Consider the following 17,441-nt stretch of genomic DNA (forward strand, 5'->3'; position numbering starts at 1 on the left):
TCTTAAAAAATAAGAATTTTTTAACATTTATAGATGTTAATTTATGCATTTTGTACATATATGCATATACATGAAAATACATTGCTGCAATAGGCGAATACATAATAAGAACTTTTCTATTTATATTACAAAATTCGTCGTGATACAATACGCGCGATTTAAGCATTTATTAGTATTATTAGTATAATACGGTTTAAAAATCTCTCTGCTCGAGCTTTTCGTCGATCGATAAGTGGGAAAAATCGTTCGATGTATAATCGCACCGCGATAAGGCAGCGCGACACAACCGCCAGGAGGTTAGTTCGCAACGTGACCGGCGTAGAGCGCTACCGCCATCGCGAACGGACGGCTCTGAGAGCTCTCGCTGGCTCTCGCGCCTGGTGTGTGCCGTGTGGTGTGTACGGTGTATACGGTGCAAGTACGGTACGAAGCGGGACGAGTGAAATCGGACGTGAGTCGCAGGTGGAGGAATCCTCGCGCACGGTCCCTGCGGTCGTCCGTGGACCCATCGTCGTTCGCTGTCTCGCGCCTCGTCCGCTCTCGCGAGAGTGGAGTGCTCTCTCTCGCGCGCGCGCGCGTGCTCACGCGAAAGAGAGGAGAGTGTGTGAGTGTGTATGTGTGTATACGTGTGTGTATAGGAGCGTGCGTGACGTGCGTATACGGCAACGACGACGACGGCGACGACGGCACGGCGACGAGGAGGCGTGTATTGTTCCGGGGCGCGGCGCACGATTCTCACGAATCAGCAACGGGCTCGCCCGAGGGATCGCTGGGCGCTTAATTATGCCCACGGGATCGGCGGCCAGGTACAGGAAAGAGAGCTGCTCCTCCTCCTCCTCCTCCGCCGCCACCTCCGCCTGAGGAGAGCGCATACACACACGGAGCCTGCGAGGCGCATGCTTTCCCCGCCCGCTCCCTCGCCATTTTGGAGGTGAATACGATTTTCTCGGCCCTTTTTTAGCCCGAACCGTGGCCCTGCCCTGGGCGAACCCAGCGGGACTTCCACCCGCCGCGGAGCCGCGGCGCGTGAGACCGCGCGATGTCGCGCCGCCACCCGAACGGACTCGGACGGGCGGATGAACGGATCAGACGGATGGACGGACGGGACCGGCCGTCGTGAGTCGTGACGCGCGCGCTATAACGCGAGGTGCATGTTTTCGTCGTCGTCGTCGACGTCGACGGTGCAGCGTTGCACCGCGACGCGGATGGGGGGAGGTGTGGTGGAGCGCGAGGCGAACGACGGACGAGGACGGCGACGGGAAGAGGTGGGGTAGGGGGCCCGATCGGGCCGACGAGCGCCGAGGACCCAACCCTCCTTACGCCCGCATTTCTCCACCTCCTGTGAATTTTCTCGTCGTCGCCGTCGTCGTCTTCGTCGTCGTCGTCGTCGTCATCGCTATCGTCCGGTCTGCCCGCAAATTTCCCTTTTCCCCTCTTTGCGAGCGAATTTCCTGACGTCGCGTCGCCACTGATCTCTCGCGAGATCGAAGGATCGCGCTCTCTCGGGGCCCGGAGGTGGCTCGCGGTTAAGGATACTTCCCCCTCGGCGCCGCGCGTCGATAATTCTCTCTCTCGTGCGCGCCCTGCCGAATTTTGCCTCTCGAACCCCTCTCCCCTTTCCTCCCTTTCTCTTTCCCTCTTTCTCTCTTTCTCGTTGCTGATCCGGTCCTGTCGCGCGACAGAAACGACGACCGCGGATAGTCTCCTCCTCTCCGCCGAGAGAATCGGCCTCCTCGATGATACACACTAGTGTCACAGTCACTCGAGGCCGCGGCGAGTAACGTGACTAACGCGACAACAATGACGGGAGTGCGGCGGTTTTCGTTCTCGTCGCTCCTACGGGAAGAACGTGCCTATTTCTGTGTCGTTTGAGCCGTTACGTGTTTTCCTCCTCGCCCTTCTCGCCATCGCGACCACGGGGGAAATCGCATTTAGATTCTCGCTCCCGCGGACGAGATAAAAAACGGAAACAACGACAACGACGACGACGACGACGACGACCGGGCTCGGACAATGGGCCGAGCGTAGTAAACGTTTGTTATTGTGCTTTTTGCATTTTTCGACCCGCCGTGCTGCCGCCGTTCAGTGTGCACTTCCGTCCTTACGCTCGTAAAGCACGCGCGAGGTGCATCCGGCTCGGAGGAAGGTGCCTCCGACTTCTGATACACGAGCGGTCTCTCTCCCGAGAAGTTAAAGAGAGACGTGGACTCTTTTGATGAGCTCAAAGTTGAAAATTTCACGGGAGATTTAATTGCGAAACGTACATCGAAATTCGAGAGCATAAGTAGATAGGAAAACTGTGTTTTCGAAATAATCTTTAGCGTGAGACTGTAGTCAAACTGGAAGACTTATCGAGATCTCTTGAGAGGAAATTTTTAGGAAGACACAATTGAATATATTGTTTTGTAACTGAATGATGATCTGGTTAATTCGTAGCACTACGTACACCATTTATCTAACTAGGCAAAGATTAATGGTGATGCTATAAATTAATGAAATTTTTAAGTCAATTATTTATTTGAGAGTACTTATTTTTGCTGAAAAGACATTCTTAATTAGCTGCGTGTATATGGTAACTGGTTAATATGATTTGCAAATAATAAAACATGTAAATTCCTTATTAAAGTCCTTATTAAAATCTGAGATGAGAATTATAGCGGTGCGATTGCACATTAATTGCTGTAACTTTAAATTTTACCTAGCTCAAAATATCTGCATCTAAAACATATTTCTTTTATAGATAGAATGTTAAATTTGGGAATGGACTGACAGAGGATTCAATAAAAACAGACGGTTCGGGCAAGGAATCTAAAGATAACAGGGCAAGGTATCTGGACTAGGCCTCGGGCATCTAATTATCAACAACTCGACTATGCCAGCTGTTGCAAGGCCTGGTAGTTTAAAGGACCCAGAGATTGCCGAATTATTTGAGAAAAATGATCCGGAGAAAATATTTGAGGATCTGCGCGAGATCGGGCATGGCAGTTTCGGGGCTGTTTACTATGCCCGATGCCTGGTTACCAAAGAAATTGTTGCCATCAAGAAAATGTCTTACCTGGGGAAGCAAACGGTGGAAAAGTGGCAGGACATTTTAAAGGAAATTCGATTTCTTAGGCAACTTAATCATCCTAACACTATAGAGTATAAGGGTTGCTATCTCAGGGACCACACTGCCTGGGTATGTGCGATACACCGAATTTTTATATCTGTTCAGTCAATTTGTCAATATTTTACATCTTTTAAAGTAGCCTTTTATAAACGATATTAAAACCGTGCCGTTGCGTGTCGTTTTGCAGTTGGTGATGGAATATTGTCTTGGCTCCGCATCAGACATTATCGAAGTACATAAAAGACCACTGAAGGAAGAGGAGATAGCTGCAATATGCGAAGGTGTATTGCGCGGCTTGCACTATCTTCACTCCCTCGGAAGAATTCATCGTGATGTGAAAGCTGGAAATATCCTACTTACTGAGAACGGTACAGTTAAATTAGCTGATTTTGGGTCCGCGAGTATAAAATGTCCAGCCAATAGCTTCGTAGGGACTCCGTACTGGATGGCACCAGAAGTTATATTGGCTATGGACGAGGGGCAATATGATGGCAAGGTTGACGTATGGTCATTAGGAATAACTTGCATCGAATTAGGTACGTATATTTAATATTTAATGTATTATTGAATAAAATATGTTGTGTATAAAAACCTATCGCATATAAGCATCAGTATCTTTTGCATATCAATGATTTAAAATAACTGTTATCATGTTAGAATTTGCACAATTATTTAGAATCTGAATTTATGATAATTCATTTTGTCGTGTTCAACAAAGTAACAAAATAATTATTCGAGATATTGTAAGATATTACTCTAATTTTTCAAAGTTCTGTAATTTAATTAATAACTTAACTTTTCTGTTTTATCAAAGAAAGAGTTTTATCATAATTATTATTTATTCTAGCTTAAACACAAAACTTACATTATTTATATTATTGATTATAGCGGAAAGAAAGCCACCTTATTTTAATATGAATGCAATGAGCGCCTTGTATCATATTGCACAAAACGACACTCCAACGTTAAATTCGCCAGATTGGACTGATGTTTTTCGGCATTTTGTCGAGGTGTGTCTCACAAAGAGTCCAATTGAGAGACCAACATCCGGGAAACTGTTATCAGTGAGTTGTCCTTATGTATATCAGCGACACTTTACATCCGTATCTTTTCTCTTTTTTTTTTATTACGTTGTATGTAGTATGTTAGTAGTAGTCTAGTTGTTCTCTTATAGGCTTTCAATTTTACAGCATCAATTTGTCACGAGACCACGTTCTCCTCAAGTTTTGATAGATTTGATACAGAGAACGAAAGCTGCTGTCCGGGAATTAGATAATTTGAATTATCGTAAAATGAAGAAAATCTTAATGATCGACGCATGCGAGACTGAGAGCACAGTTGGTGACGCTGACGGTATGTTAACGTCAATTATCTATCAACACTTACAATTAGTGAACTTACTATTTTTACGTATCTTTCTTTTGAGTATGCTAATTAAATGTTCTCTACTGATATCTCTGAATCTTGAAAACTGTAATCACTTACAGATACTCCTGATGAACAAACAGGTGGTGATAGTAGCAAAAGCAATTCAATTACCTCAGAACACTCAATTCACTCGATGGGCGTCTCAGCAAGCTCTCAAAGTTCCTCCACCAATAGCCTGCCGCTGCCGAATGCTGATGGTAATGACTACTCTTCGGGATCTGTCAGAAATCGGCATAAGGTCTCAGCAGGTGGTGTCACTGCCAATCTTCTTGAACACGGTGCCAATAATTTTGCAACAATTAGGACAACTTCAATTGTTACGAAGCAACAAAAAGAACATATGCAAGAAGAGATGCATGAACAAATGAGTGGATATAAACGAATGAGAAGGGAGCACCAAGGTGCTTTGGTAAGAAATTAAATATTCTATCTAATATTACAGATTATATTGCAGAGAAATAACTTGATTATGATACATTTTAAAACTTGTATACTTAAAAGAACTAAAGTTTTATGCGCTAAATGATTTAATTGTTTTAAAATATTTATACTTAAATAAAGAGATTTTTTTAATCTCTATAAACAATAGTTATTAATGATTGTGATAAAACTTTCAAATTTTATATTCACGATATAATATTTCTCCTTTTCTTTCACAGGTGAAATTGGAGGAACGCTGCAAGATGGAAATGGAATCACATAAACAGCTGTTGGATAAAGAGTATGAAACTCTGTTGCAACAGTTTAGTAAGGATCTCGAGAAATTGCAGCTCAGACATCTACAAGAGCTGGAACGCAAGTTAAAACAAAATCAAAATGCTGAGAAGAAACTTAATAAAGAGATAACAAGTAGACAGGAGGCTGACCGTAAAGCTCTAGAAGCTCAACAGAAAAGAGAGTACAAAGTAAGTGTCGGCATAAAAAAATTTATCGAGATATATAAAATTTTAACACATTTAATTTTATGTTTTTATACAACTTTATTTATATAGGCTTATAAAGAAAGATGGAAAAAAGAACTCTCTCAGGATGAGGTAACTCCAAAGAGGCAACGAGATGCTACACTTCAAAGTCAAAAAGACAATTTGAGACAAATGGAAGCGCAAGAAGAACAACGACTTGCTAGAGGACAACGAGAATACTTGGATCTTGAAATTCGAAAATTCCGTAGAAAAAAGTTACTCATCTTCCACAGTTTGGAGCAGGAGCTTCTTCGTGAAGTTCGTATCATAATGCATATATTAAAAAGTTTTTTGATTACTGAATCATTGCATATTTTCTCAAAAATCTTTTCTACGTCGTATTTCTTTATTTTTTGATACTATACGAGTCACGTTTTAACAACAATTAATATAAAAAGATAATTTGATTGTAATTTATACTTTTTCCCTGGTATTAATTCCGAGATTCAACACACTTAATTCCTATTAACATTTTTAACTTTTATTGAATGTGAATTTTGCATTGAATATATTTATTAAACAGGAGTTGAATAAACGGCAACAGCAGTTGGAGCAAGCACATGCTATGCTTCTGCGACATCATGAAAAGACGCAAGAATTAGAATATAGACAACAAAGAGCGGTACACGCACTTCGTGAGGATCAAGTACATCGACAGCATTCAACGGAACTGAGTAATCAGCAAGATTATATGCAAAGAGCCGAACGTGATCTACGTAAAAAGCATGCGTTAGAACTTAAGCAACAACCGAAGAGTCTCAAGGTAAATAACAATATGTAGCAGTAGGTATTGATTAAAACATTGTAAAACATTGATTTATAAATGTTTTTCTCTGTATATTTGATATTGTATTGACGAATAAATTTTATAATTTTAGCAAAAGGAAATGCAAATTCGTAAACAGTTTAGAGAAACTTGTAAAATACAAACACGACAATATAAAGCATTGAAAGCTCAAACCCTACAATCAACTGCTAAGGATGAGCAAAAAGCGGTCATTAAGAAGTTAAAGGAAGAACAAAGGCGCAAATTGGCACTTTTAGGTGATCAATATGAGCAAAGTATCGCTGAAATGCTCCAAAAGCAGAGTATACGGCTAGATGAGTCACAAGAAGTAGAATGCCATAATCTTAAGGTTCGATGCGATAAAGATATATATTATTGTGTATTGTCATGTACAGCCTTATCATTATATGATATTAATGAAATATTAAATTAATTTTGCAGGAAAGATTAAATTATGAATTAGAAATTCTAATGGCATACCAATCAAAAAATAAGATGCAAGCCGAGGCGCAGAGGAATAGGGAACGTCGCGAGTTGGAAGATCGTGTATCTGTTAGACGAGCTTTGCTTGAACAAAAAATGGAATTAGAAACTCAGGAATTCCTTCGTGAACGTAGTGAACGTATACGCTTGCTACATGAAAGGCAAGAACGGGAACTGCAACAATTTGATGAGGAAAGTGCAAGAATAGGATTCAGGTATGTGACGAGCAGAAAGTATAATATACAGTACAGAGTTTTTTTCAGTTTTTTTTTTGTGCAAGGAATATTGTTATATTTACCAGACGTAATCATTGTCATGTATTGTGCATTATAATTTTATAGTATTTTTCACATTATTTCAGTGCTCTGGCGATAGCTGAGGCATCGAAAGAATCTTATCCGGACGATGAAAGCCTTAGCGGCTCCATGTTAAGTCTGGCTCACAGTAATAGCTCCACGTCCTTCCCCCCTAATAGTCTTTAATTTTAATCATTAATATACGTATACATATATATGCATGTGTATATGTATATGTATGTGTGTCTGCCTGTAGTAAGTATGTACATGACGAGTCTACCGACGTATAACAATTCAATGACTTACAAATATAACAAGGGTTGGCTCGTTGCGTGCATTGAACCGAACCTGAAAGATTTGTTAAGGTTGGGAATGTGTATTGGACTGAAATTGTCCTAGGCATGTATTTTTTAATCGTCCAGATATAACAACACAATTTACCAGAAAAGAAAGAGAAAGAGAGCTTCATATTGAAGAAGAATTTAGATGCTTTTTGCAACATTGTAATATTTATTAAACGTAACCAAATATTTCTGAGATGCAGATAGAGATAAAAGAAAGTCTTTAAAGCATTAATCTCATTTCTAATATCCATTAGAGAATCTTAATATACATAGGTCAGACGATGTCAGCATAGAGAATAAAGAATTTTATACACGCCCTATACCACAGAAAAAAAATTTAGAGACATTTATTTATTAATATGTTACAAATATAATAAAAGTAACAGTACGATAATTATAATGCTCGAATTAATATATATTTTATTCTTTTTCCCCTAAGACTTCAGATAAATCTGAGATAGCTTTCTCAGTGTGGTGGTCTGATTTTTACGTTGCTTTCATGATGAAAACTTTGAAGTTCTTCGTGATAATTGAGCATCGCGCGCACGTTAGTATATTTTTTACATATATTTCAAGATTTTAATTATATACATATTTCGTTTAAAGTAATAAAAAGTTATAATGGAGAATTGTAAGTACTATTCTAATAAATTTAGCAGAACTATCTTTTCTTTTATAAGTATAAATATCAGTAATCAAACGTGCATTTCTCAAAAAAAGATTTAGATTCAGGATACAACAAGTTATCCTTTTATTGCCTCTTTACTTTCCATCTCTTATATCTCAGTATGACAAATTTAATTGGTAATAAAATTATTGTTGAGAATTAGAAACAATTGGTATTTACTTTTCAATTCCTTTCAAGTTTCCTGCTATAAGATTCTTTAACGTTGTATCTTGGATATCTTCTAAATATATAGTTTACATATAAAACTAATAACATGTAAAAATTATTTATGTGATATATTAATTTATGCATTGTCTTAACAAAGAGTTAAATATTTACTTTCTAATGGAAAATTCTTGCTAACACGAAACTTTTTTTTTTTATTGATCTAAATATTTTCTGCGCCATTATTAAACGAACTTATTTTCAGTTATAAGACTAGTTATTTAATATCTCACATTATATATTTCCTTTTCACTTCCGTGTCTTTATTCATACAGCATTAAATCTCAATCGAGTTAAAAGTATTTATACGTTGAATATGATATTTAATGAAGAGAAATAATCGCGCAGATTGATTTTAAAATTACGATACAGATACCTTAAATAATAGACAATCTTAAATAAGACAAATTAATATTATTGATGCATTAACTAAATGCTCTATGCTTTTATATTGATAGTTATGGTAATTTATTTTAATTTGGTATGTAAATTCCAAAAAATATTCACTTTTTGCAATGTTTCAATTATATCAATTATTTGCATTTTACAATTTTGAACAAATGTACAACGAACGTTTGTTCCTTCACATCTGCTTATAAGAATTTAAAATTTACTTTTCGATCCATTGCTTCATTATATGTATTTATATTGTATCACATACTATAAGTACATTCAAAATTTCATCCAGTACACATCCCAATATTATACTTTTACATCAAAATGTACATGTTTCGTTTTTTTCCCACTTTTTTTCATATATTTTTATTTTATATGTCACGAAACCATTATACATATAAAATCTGTATCCAAATGATTGTGACTGTTGTTCCTCCTAAATAATGTTCCGTTGTATGATAACTTAACACTTTCTTGTAAAATCAACGAAAAACAAATCGTCTCGTTTCGTATTAAATTCAAAAACTGCGTACTGAGAAAGTGTATTTCCATTAATGATAACACTTTTAAGCAGGTGCTACTATATTATGTAGTTAATACTTAGCAATGCATACAGTCCATTTATTTTTGGATTATGGAATGTCAGTAAGTTTTATTGTATAAAGCATTTCATCGTTATCGTAAAAAAAAGTAAATTTTTACAATTCAATTATAATCTAATTTCGTTCTAATATATATGTGTATAATATATATATATATATGTATGTATTTATATAATATATATATTATATATGTATATGTATGTGGAGAGCAGTAAAACATGTCACCATGAAATACTTGTAAGCGATAATTGAGAAAGCCAATCAAATACTTGTATTATATTAATTAATGCGTATATTACAAAAAGAAAGAACTAATGTTCTATAATTTTATTTTACGCTTATAGCTTGAGATTCTTCACGTAAATTAAAATAAAAATGTTTATTTAGTTTTAGAAGAGGTAAAAGTAAATAATTATAATACAGATTGAGGGGCATGACCAAAAATATTGCATTTTATTTCGTAAGCTCATAGATCTTTCTTCTTCATAATAATTTATACGTTTAAACAAAAGTGAAAAGCTTTAAACGACATTCACATAGTAAACGTTTAGTCATTCGTGTCACAATGGCAATATAGCATTGTACATTCCAATTTTCGTTATATATATTATACATATAAATATGTGTCTTTTTTTTAATCCTTCATGAAATTCTGACGCGAAAATTATAAGCGACTAGCATGCATCGAACGAATATCTAAAAGTGTGTTCAATTATAGTGATATGAGTGATTGTAGTGAAACACGAACAATACAATTGTTGTCATGGTTATATGTTCCAAGATGTACGATACGGAAAACTGTCACAATCAACTTGAAACGTTCCCCATTATAATATGTAAATACAGACGCATAGTATACATAGTAATCGAGATGTAACGACTCATTATGGAAAAGACAGTAAGATGACATCCATGTGTGTATGAAGATACATAAAAATTCTTCCTTAGGTTCTTATTAGGGAGAGATGTCCGAAAGTAATTACTATAATCAATTTTAAGCACAGCAGACTAACAGAGATTGTTCGTGCTAACAAACCGGACTCTAAATTACATAAGATGTGTGGTATAGGCAAACTGTTTAGACTAATTTAATATGTTATATAATACGTCTTTCTGTTATTATAAGTAACTAATTAAACAATTGCGATTATTAAAGTTTTAGATTTCAAACCTACCTTCATTGGGGAGGTTTTATATAAAAAAAAATTGTTAAGTTTTATATGCACTTTTAATTATAGCACGAGTTGTGTCTCTGAGTTAAGTTGTATGTATGTAACAAAAAAATTATTCTCGACCATAGTCTGTGTAATCACTATAACTTGCTGAATACCCAATTTAGGAAATTAATTGTCGATGTTGCTAGAGTTTTGTAAATATTTATTCGCTTTACATAAAATTGCGATATGGAATTTTGATTATGATATCTAGTATTTAGTGAGAGAGAGAGAGAGGGAGAGAGATTTATAAAAATTTTCCAAAAAACGCGCGCGTGGCTAACTATCAGTTAACTTTGGAATGTGATAACTGGTAAGCTAGACAATTAATCATAGGCATAGCATATCAAATGTCATATTATCAAATTATGCTTGTGATTATTTGACGAGCTCGTTCTTCACTTACTTCCATTTAAGGTGTGATTTGGTAATGTTGGTGGTTTGTATTACAATGCAATTCATTGTCGTCAGATAGAAACGCAATATTTTTGAGATTGCTGTAACAATTACGATTCCAGTATCAATTATGTCTTCTTTACACTCGGCCAATTACAGGAATATTGTTTTTGTACACGACGAAACACCGAAGTGAATGTAACTATATACGTCAATACAATTTCTGGCTTTAATTAAAGACAAATCGTAACTATTTTTTTATTTTTAACCGCCTTGCTTCTTTCAAGGCGAAGATGCGCGGAGTAGCAAGAATAGGCATTATCGTCGTATTTGCAGAATAAATACCATTGATATCACGGAAAGTAGAAAATACTTCAAACTGATCATTAAACCGAAAGAATGAATATGCAGGATATTTTAATTTTGCGAAACAAAATGATTTTCCACAGATGTTTTAGAAAACGGAAAATTTATATCTTTTGAAGACAACCAAATAGTGAAAACCAGATGTATATACGAGGTCGTATAAGATTTACGTTCGATCTATCTTCTAACGAACCGAAAATGATTTGTTTTTAACAAAACTTAGATCTGATCTCCTTTGCCAATCCTAAGCTTCATCGGTAATTAGATTTTAATTTATTCTTGCATTTTGTTCTTAAACGAGAACAGAACTCATACCAAACACCTTGTACCATATTTTGATAGTAGGATGGGACTCATATGTCTGATGTATATACATAGTGTGCATATTAAGGCAATTTTTAATGAGGCCATTATTGGAATCTGGGATATTTATTCTTTATTCAATTTTATAATATGTACAGCTCTATATTGAAATATTAATATGCAGATTCTCGCGATAGCGTTATACGAGCATTAACTTTAGCTGCAATTAAAGAGAATAATTTCATCAAGAATTTTCTGTGGCAATGCTGAAGTGTTTTACATCGAATTGAGTGTAATTGCCTGAGTGGGTGAGTTAACATTTTGTAGTAAATATGCTCATACAACTCATTTGTAGTATGAGATAATAACGTAGACGAATAGACTAATATTTTTCTAATTATTTTATTAATTTTATTTTATTGTTATATTATTATTATTATTATTATCTCTATTATTATATTAACATAACGTAAAATGTAAAATTTTATTGAGATAGACACCAATAGCTTCCTAATAAATAATCGTGAAATGCATTATACGTAATGCGAATAATCGAATCATGAACGCTCTTGATAACAATTATACGAATATTCAGTTTTATTTTCAAATTTAAGTAATATATACACACAGACATTTTGTAACTAAATCGATTGGGGAAAGCGTATGTACGGTGCGCTATTTCCATCGCAAATTAAGGCTTAAAGGAAACAGCTAAAACTGTTTAATCCAATACATATTGATAAGATAATAAAGTCGAGAAATGTTAATCTATAAATGCATTTTGATCCAGTTCGCCGATCCTTTAAGTAATGCGCAAATCAAATTTTATTGACGATTTAAACATTTGACTAACATGATAAATTCAGAAACACCTTTTTCGTTCTATGTTATACTGTGCCACCTACATTTTCGCAATATATATCAAATACAATACGTAAAAATGGAAAGATATAGCAAGTATGAGAAAATCAGAATATATTGATATCGTATTGTCTTCCTGTGGAATGTTTTAAAATTGCTGATGAATGAGTTAGAAGAAAAAACGCATGTAATTATAAAGACCATTCCTTTATATCTTTCTCTCTCTATACATACATATATATAATGCATATGTTGTGATTCAACTGACATTTTGTCAAAAGCATGGCATTACATATGTAAGTATATATACATGTGTAATATATATATATATATATATATATGTATATGATACACACATATATATGTATACATATATATATATAAATAGCTGCTTTTGCCAATGTATAACGTCAAATGGTAACAAACTACATCCTGCCAGTTGTAATACAACAAAAATTTGTAGCTTTTCTCATGCGCGTAAATAGTTCATACTTAAATCTACAGTGTATACATGTAACAAATGTTTTTACAATATTACAGTCCGTACATATATATTTATAAGAAATAACCGGTATAATATACAAATGCATTTGTGTTCGCACCCGTAAAACCTCATTTCGTGGGCGAAAACGAAGTTGGACATAATATGCGCGAATGCATTTCTCTTATCAAGGGTACGGTATAAGCGACACATTCGTCCCAACCGGGTGATCTCCAAGCACTTTCGCGCGTCTCCTTACGTGCCTGAAGATCCTTGTAACCTGAGAAGTAAACACAAACATTATTTAACGTGTGTGAAGACCGAGCATATAATGTACATAAAGGCAGCGTAATATAAACAATACAAGTTTCACTTACACCAAATATGGTGAACATTGTACAGTCTACCAATTTGCGAGAAGTAACCAGCAAACGGTTCGTCGTTGTTGCGTCTATAATTAATAGCTTTCGCCCAATTGTTTCCCCATTCTATCATCGTGCCCGGCTTCAAACTGTAACTACGTATCTCATATATGTTCGGACCTGTCCGCTTTTCCAGCGGTGGCCAATAACTGAACGCCAACAGATATTGCAAATGACGCGATCTTAGGTAATTCCCTCGTTCCTTGAGCAATTGCTGGTAAGCCTACGGAAATTAATTCTTTTCCCATTAATGATCACTATTATGTCTCTGGCATCTTTTTACATTATGCAGCAAGATGTACCTCATCTTTGGAAAGCACATTTTGCGCGTCATCTATGCGTCCGAATCCACCAGTATATTGCCATAAATGTAAGGCCTGATCCAAGTCTCCCACCTCCACTGTCCACGAACCCACTAATTCGCAATTCAATTCAGATTTTTTCGAGTGTATAAGGTTGACGTTCTCCTCGCTGGAATGACATAAAAAGAAATAATATCAATCATAGATAAAAGAAAATCTTTGTCCATTTCTATTAATGTAGATTAGCTTTAATCTCGGTTTAACTTTTTATCTTTTCCTAGTTCTAAGAATTAGAAAAAGATAAAAGGTAAGTCAAACCGAGATTTTAATCTACATTGGTAGAAACGGACATTAGTGTCACGGACTTGTTTACAAGCTTGACAAGAAGGAAATATTAAACGTAAACTCACAGACGTTACAAAACTAGTACATAAATAAGTAACATTCTAACACCGGTTACACATACAAAGCTGACAAAAAAATGACAATGTGATGAAATACGAATGTATAAAGAATACAAGCTCAAACTATATCCCCTAGGCCCTAGGGATTGCCCCGCGATATCTAAAACAAACTGTGAACGATAAAAAATAAATAATTCAAAGCGTCGAATTCCGTTAAAGACTGATCTCTATTGCATCGGGTTAATAGGTCAGTGAACTATCACGCACTCGGAGGCAAGGTCACAAAGATGTCGACTCACTAGTTGGCCAAATATTTGTCAATCGAGTCTGGCCGTATGTTATGAGTGTTCAACGCGTAAATGACCTCCTTGTGGGAGAGCATTCGCGAGTGCGGCTCCTTCGTCGGCTCGATCTTCCTCACCAGGAGCTTGCTCAGCCATCCCTCGCTGGTGTCGCAACAGATCGACGATCTCGTCAAGGACCTGCGGAAATGATACAGCGATTATCCGATCGGAGCCGTCGGTCGCCGTCGGTCGTCCCGCTCTCGCGGACTCCTCATCCGCGGATCGCGACGGATCGCTCGAGAAATTAAAGAGGGAAAAGAACAGCGGCAACTCGCTCCGCGCGAGTTGACGCGCGCTCACCGTGCGGCTACGTGCAGCGGCAAGCCCCCGTTGCCGGCGAGCGCGCTCGCCACGGCGCGGAACTGTCTCCTCAAAACGGCGGCCATTTCTCACTGGGACCAGTGGGACCTAGGCCTGAGCTCTGAGCTACGGGCTACGGCTACGGCCACGCGCGAATCTCCCCCGTCGTCCGCTGCCCGGTCGAGCCCGCGGAGCACTACAATTGCTGCGGTGGGATAACGCGCGGCTGACGCGGCCACAACGCGGCCCGCTCGACGGTACGCCGCGGAAAACCGCCAATTTGTAACTTGGTCGGTTTATTTATACTCGTAATATCCATGCGCGACCGCCCGTTTTTTTTCTCTCTCTCTCTCTGCTAGGAGAAGCGAGACTTATGGACTTATGGTCATCGAGAACACGAATGAATCAATGAACACGAACTCGCGAGTCTCGCGACCGCGACGTCGCGACGAACGTGGACGAACGTGGACAAACACTCCGCGGAGTCGCGTCGCGCGTCGCACGCAAGCGCATCACTCGCGGCGACTTCAAAAAACATTGTTTAGAACTTTAGACAACAGGCGAGACTCGTGGGAGGTAAAAGCTTCTTTTGAGATTCCACGAAACATCATCGTTAATTATTAAAAGAGTATGTTCTGGTAACGAAACTTGAAATACGGATGGTTTGAGATTCTCGAAAAATTGTTGAAGTTATATCGGGAGAATATATTCCAGTAACGACATAACTTTTGGAATACAAATCGTTTAAGTTTCTCGAAAAATCGTACAAGTTATCGGAAGAATGTAGTTCGATAAGAGCCAACAAAATACTTGAAATATTTCTCGAAACCTTGGAAAAATCGTTAAAGTATGTTATATTGAAGGAAGATTATGTAACGATGAGAGTTGAAATACAGGTCTTCCAAGGTTCTCGGATCGTCAAAGTTATCAGAAAAACATTTTCTTATCAGAGATAAGGAGAATTGGAAAATGCGTCTTTCGAGATTCTCGAAAAATCTCTAAAGTTACTAAACGAATATATATGTATTATTGGGTGCGATCCACTGACGCTTCAAACGCTTCTTCAGATCATCATTTTGTCCTTGATTAACATTTGATGAACGACAAGTGGTGCGTTCCACTTATCGCTCCGTAACGCTCGTGGAATCATTTCATCCTTGTTTGTCAAATGTTAAACAAGGACGAAATGAGCGATAAGCGGCTAAGTGGAACGCAGCCAAGGATGAAATGTTTTCAAGAGCGTTTGAAGCGTCAAGTGGATCGAACCCTATACATATATGTATTATCAACAACAAGTAACGCGAATTATACTACATTTAAATTTCGCGCCTTCCCGACAGAAAGAATTCCCCATGGAATTCTCGAGACCGACCTAGCCTAGGGAATTTTTCCGCTCCCTGTTGGCGGGTTTCGCGCCCGAGCCGCCATCGATTCCAGCAGCGAGCAGCTTCGCTCGCTTGGAAAGTTCGCGAAGGAGGGCACCAGTTATATAGCCGACGTCGGCCGGTGTTACCTACTCAAAAGAACGTCTCCCGTCAAGATACTGACCGGCGCCGCCATTGTCGCCGTCGTCGCGTCGTTCGCCGGTAAACTTCACGGTACCCTCGCATCGGGTTCAGTAAGTTCAGTTTCGTCCAGTTTCGTCATTCGAAGGCGCATCCGAGGACGCACATAAACGTCCGCACTGTCACGCGAAATAAAGGACGACAGTCGAACGTTGAGGTGGGTGTCCCAGGTCGATCTGTCAATTTTTTCGCCCTCTGATGATGATGATCGTCCGGTCATCCGCCGGTCGTCCGGTCGATCGATCGGTCGGTCGACCGACCGACCGTTGGATAAAACAATGTCGTTGGTCATCGCGCGTTTACGCCGATCGTGCTTTTTACACGCTTCCTTTTTCACCGGCTCCCTATCGTTCGTCATGCCTGTCGGAAGTTAGTAAAAAGGTGTCAGAAGGTCAGCCGCGCGAAAACAACGCTGTGACGACGTTGAAACGGAGCGAGTTGGACTTGTCCGCGCTACGTGTCCCTCTCCTTCGAACGCACATAGGCGTAAACCGGTGGGCGGTGGGCTCACGGTTTCAGTTCCCAGCTGATCTCTGTTTTGATCATTCGCTCTACTGTGCACAGTGTGCACCAGATGCACCAAATTCCGATTAAACTTGCTTGACTTGGTAACGCTATTTGGTTAACATGAACAGAACTGTTAATTTTTTCAAATTATTAGAGAAAATATTATTAGGCTGCCAAGATCTCTAGCCCACTTTCGGGCTAAATCTTGGTAGCCTAATGATAATTTTTCTGTGTGAATTTTGTATGCTTTTTCCAACTCGGTAAACTGCACGCCGTTTGTTTTTCAGTAGAATATTACAGCTTTCTGTTGGAATAGTAAATCCACATATTTAAATCAATAATTGATTTAACTTTTGATGCTAATAAGCATTCTTTTTTAAGTCTTAAGTCATTACAAAGAATTTATCGCGAAAAATATCACCCAGGCCTGTTAATTTTTCATTTAACATATGAAAAGAAAAGAAGAATTGGAAACAACAAATTATACTGCAGTTAAGAATTTTGCTGTAGGCAATTAATCGGAGTTTGGCAAAAGCCGCCGCTGTAGGTGAAGTTTATATGATGATAAAGAGATAATAGGAACATCTTGAATGATAAAATACCGAATTTAATGTCATCGTATTTTTAGCCGAAGTGTACACGTTAAATTTTATCGGTCGAAGCGCTCGTATTAGATA

General features: G+C 38.0%; 3 protein-coding genes across 12 annotated transcripts in view; 2 read left to right on the forward strand and 1 right to left on the reverse strand.

Moving 5' to 3' along the window:
- Window positions 1-245: 245 nt before the first annotated feature.
- Window positions 246-11,153, forward strand: Tao (Serine/threonine-protein kinase Tao). 10 transcript variants are annotated; one of them, XM_071780585.1, is made up of 12 exons: window positions 246-931; window positions 2,741-3,178; window positions 3,297-3,645; window positions 3,998-4,173; window positions 4,300-4,462; window positions 4,597-4,946; window positions 5,197-5,442; window positions 5,530-5,757; window positions 6,023-6,262; window positions 6,378-6,635; window positions 6,728-6,984; window positions 7,131-11,153. In XM_071780585.1, the coding sequence occupies exons 2-12, from the start codon at window positions 2,873-2,875 to the stop codon at window positions 7,249-7,251; spliced, it is 2,694 nt and encodes an 897-aa protein (XP_071636686.1). In that variant the 5' UTR covers window positions 246-931; window positions 2,741-2,872; the 3' UTR covers window positions 7,252-11,153. The 10 variants fall into 10 exon arrangements, with proteins under 10 accessions (XP_071636686.1, XP_071636694.1, XP_071636687.1 ...); XM_071780593.1 differs by having other exon boundaries at window positions 4,618-4,946; XM_071780586.1 differs by having other exon boundaries at window positions 2,745-3,178.
- A 1,477-nt stretch (window positions 11,154-12,630) lies between these two features.
- Nipsnap (protein nipsnap) lies at window positions 12,631-15,150 on the reverse strand. Its single transcript, XM_071780603.1, has 5 exons — window positions 14,693-15,150; window positions 14,348-14,530; window positions 13,645-13,813; window positions 13,298-13,565; window positions 12,631-13,200 (listed from the first exon to the last, which is right to left on the reverse strand). Exons 1-5 carry the CDS (start codon window positions 14,776-14,778, stop codon window positions 13,052-13,054), a joined length of 855 nt encoding a protein of 284 aa, XP_071636704.1. The 5' UTR covers window positions 14,779-15,150; the 3' UTR covers window positions 12,631-13,051.
- Window positions 15,151-16,266: 1,116 nt separating this feature from the next.
- Window positions 16,267-17,441, forward strand: part of Tps1 (Trehalose-6-phosphate synthase 1) — a 24,447-nt gene continuing 23,272 nt past the window's right edge. Inside the window, exon 1 of the mRNA XM_071780598.1 lies at window positions 16,267-16,414. The gene's annotated coding sequence lies outside the window, so the exon portion shown is untranslated. The remainder of the gene's footprint in view (window positions 16,415-17,441) is intronic.

The sequence above is a fragment of the Temnothorax longispinosus genome, chromosome 6 (genome assembly GCF_030848805.1).
Source record: "Temnothorax longispinosus isolate EJ_2023e chromosome 6, Tlon_JGU_v1, whole genome shotgun sequence".
NCBI lineage: Eukaryota > Metazoa > Arthropoda > Insecta > Hymenoptera > Formicidae > Temnothorax > Temnothorax longispinosus.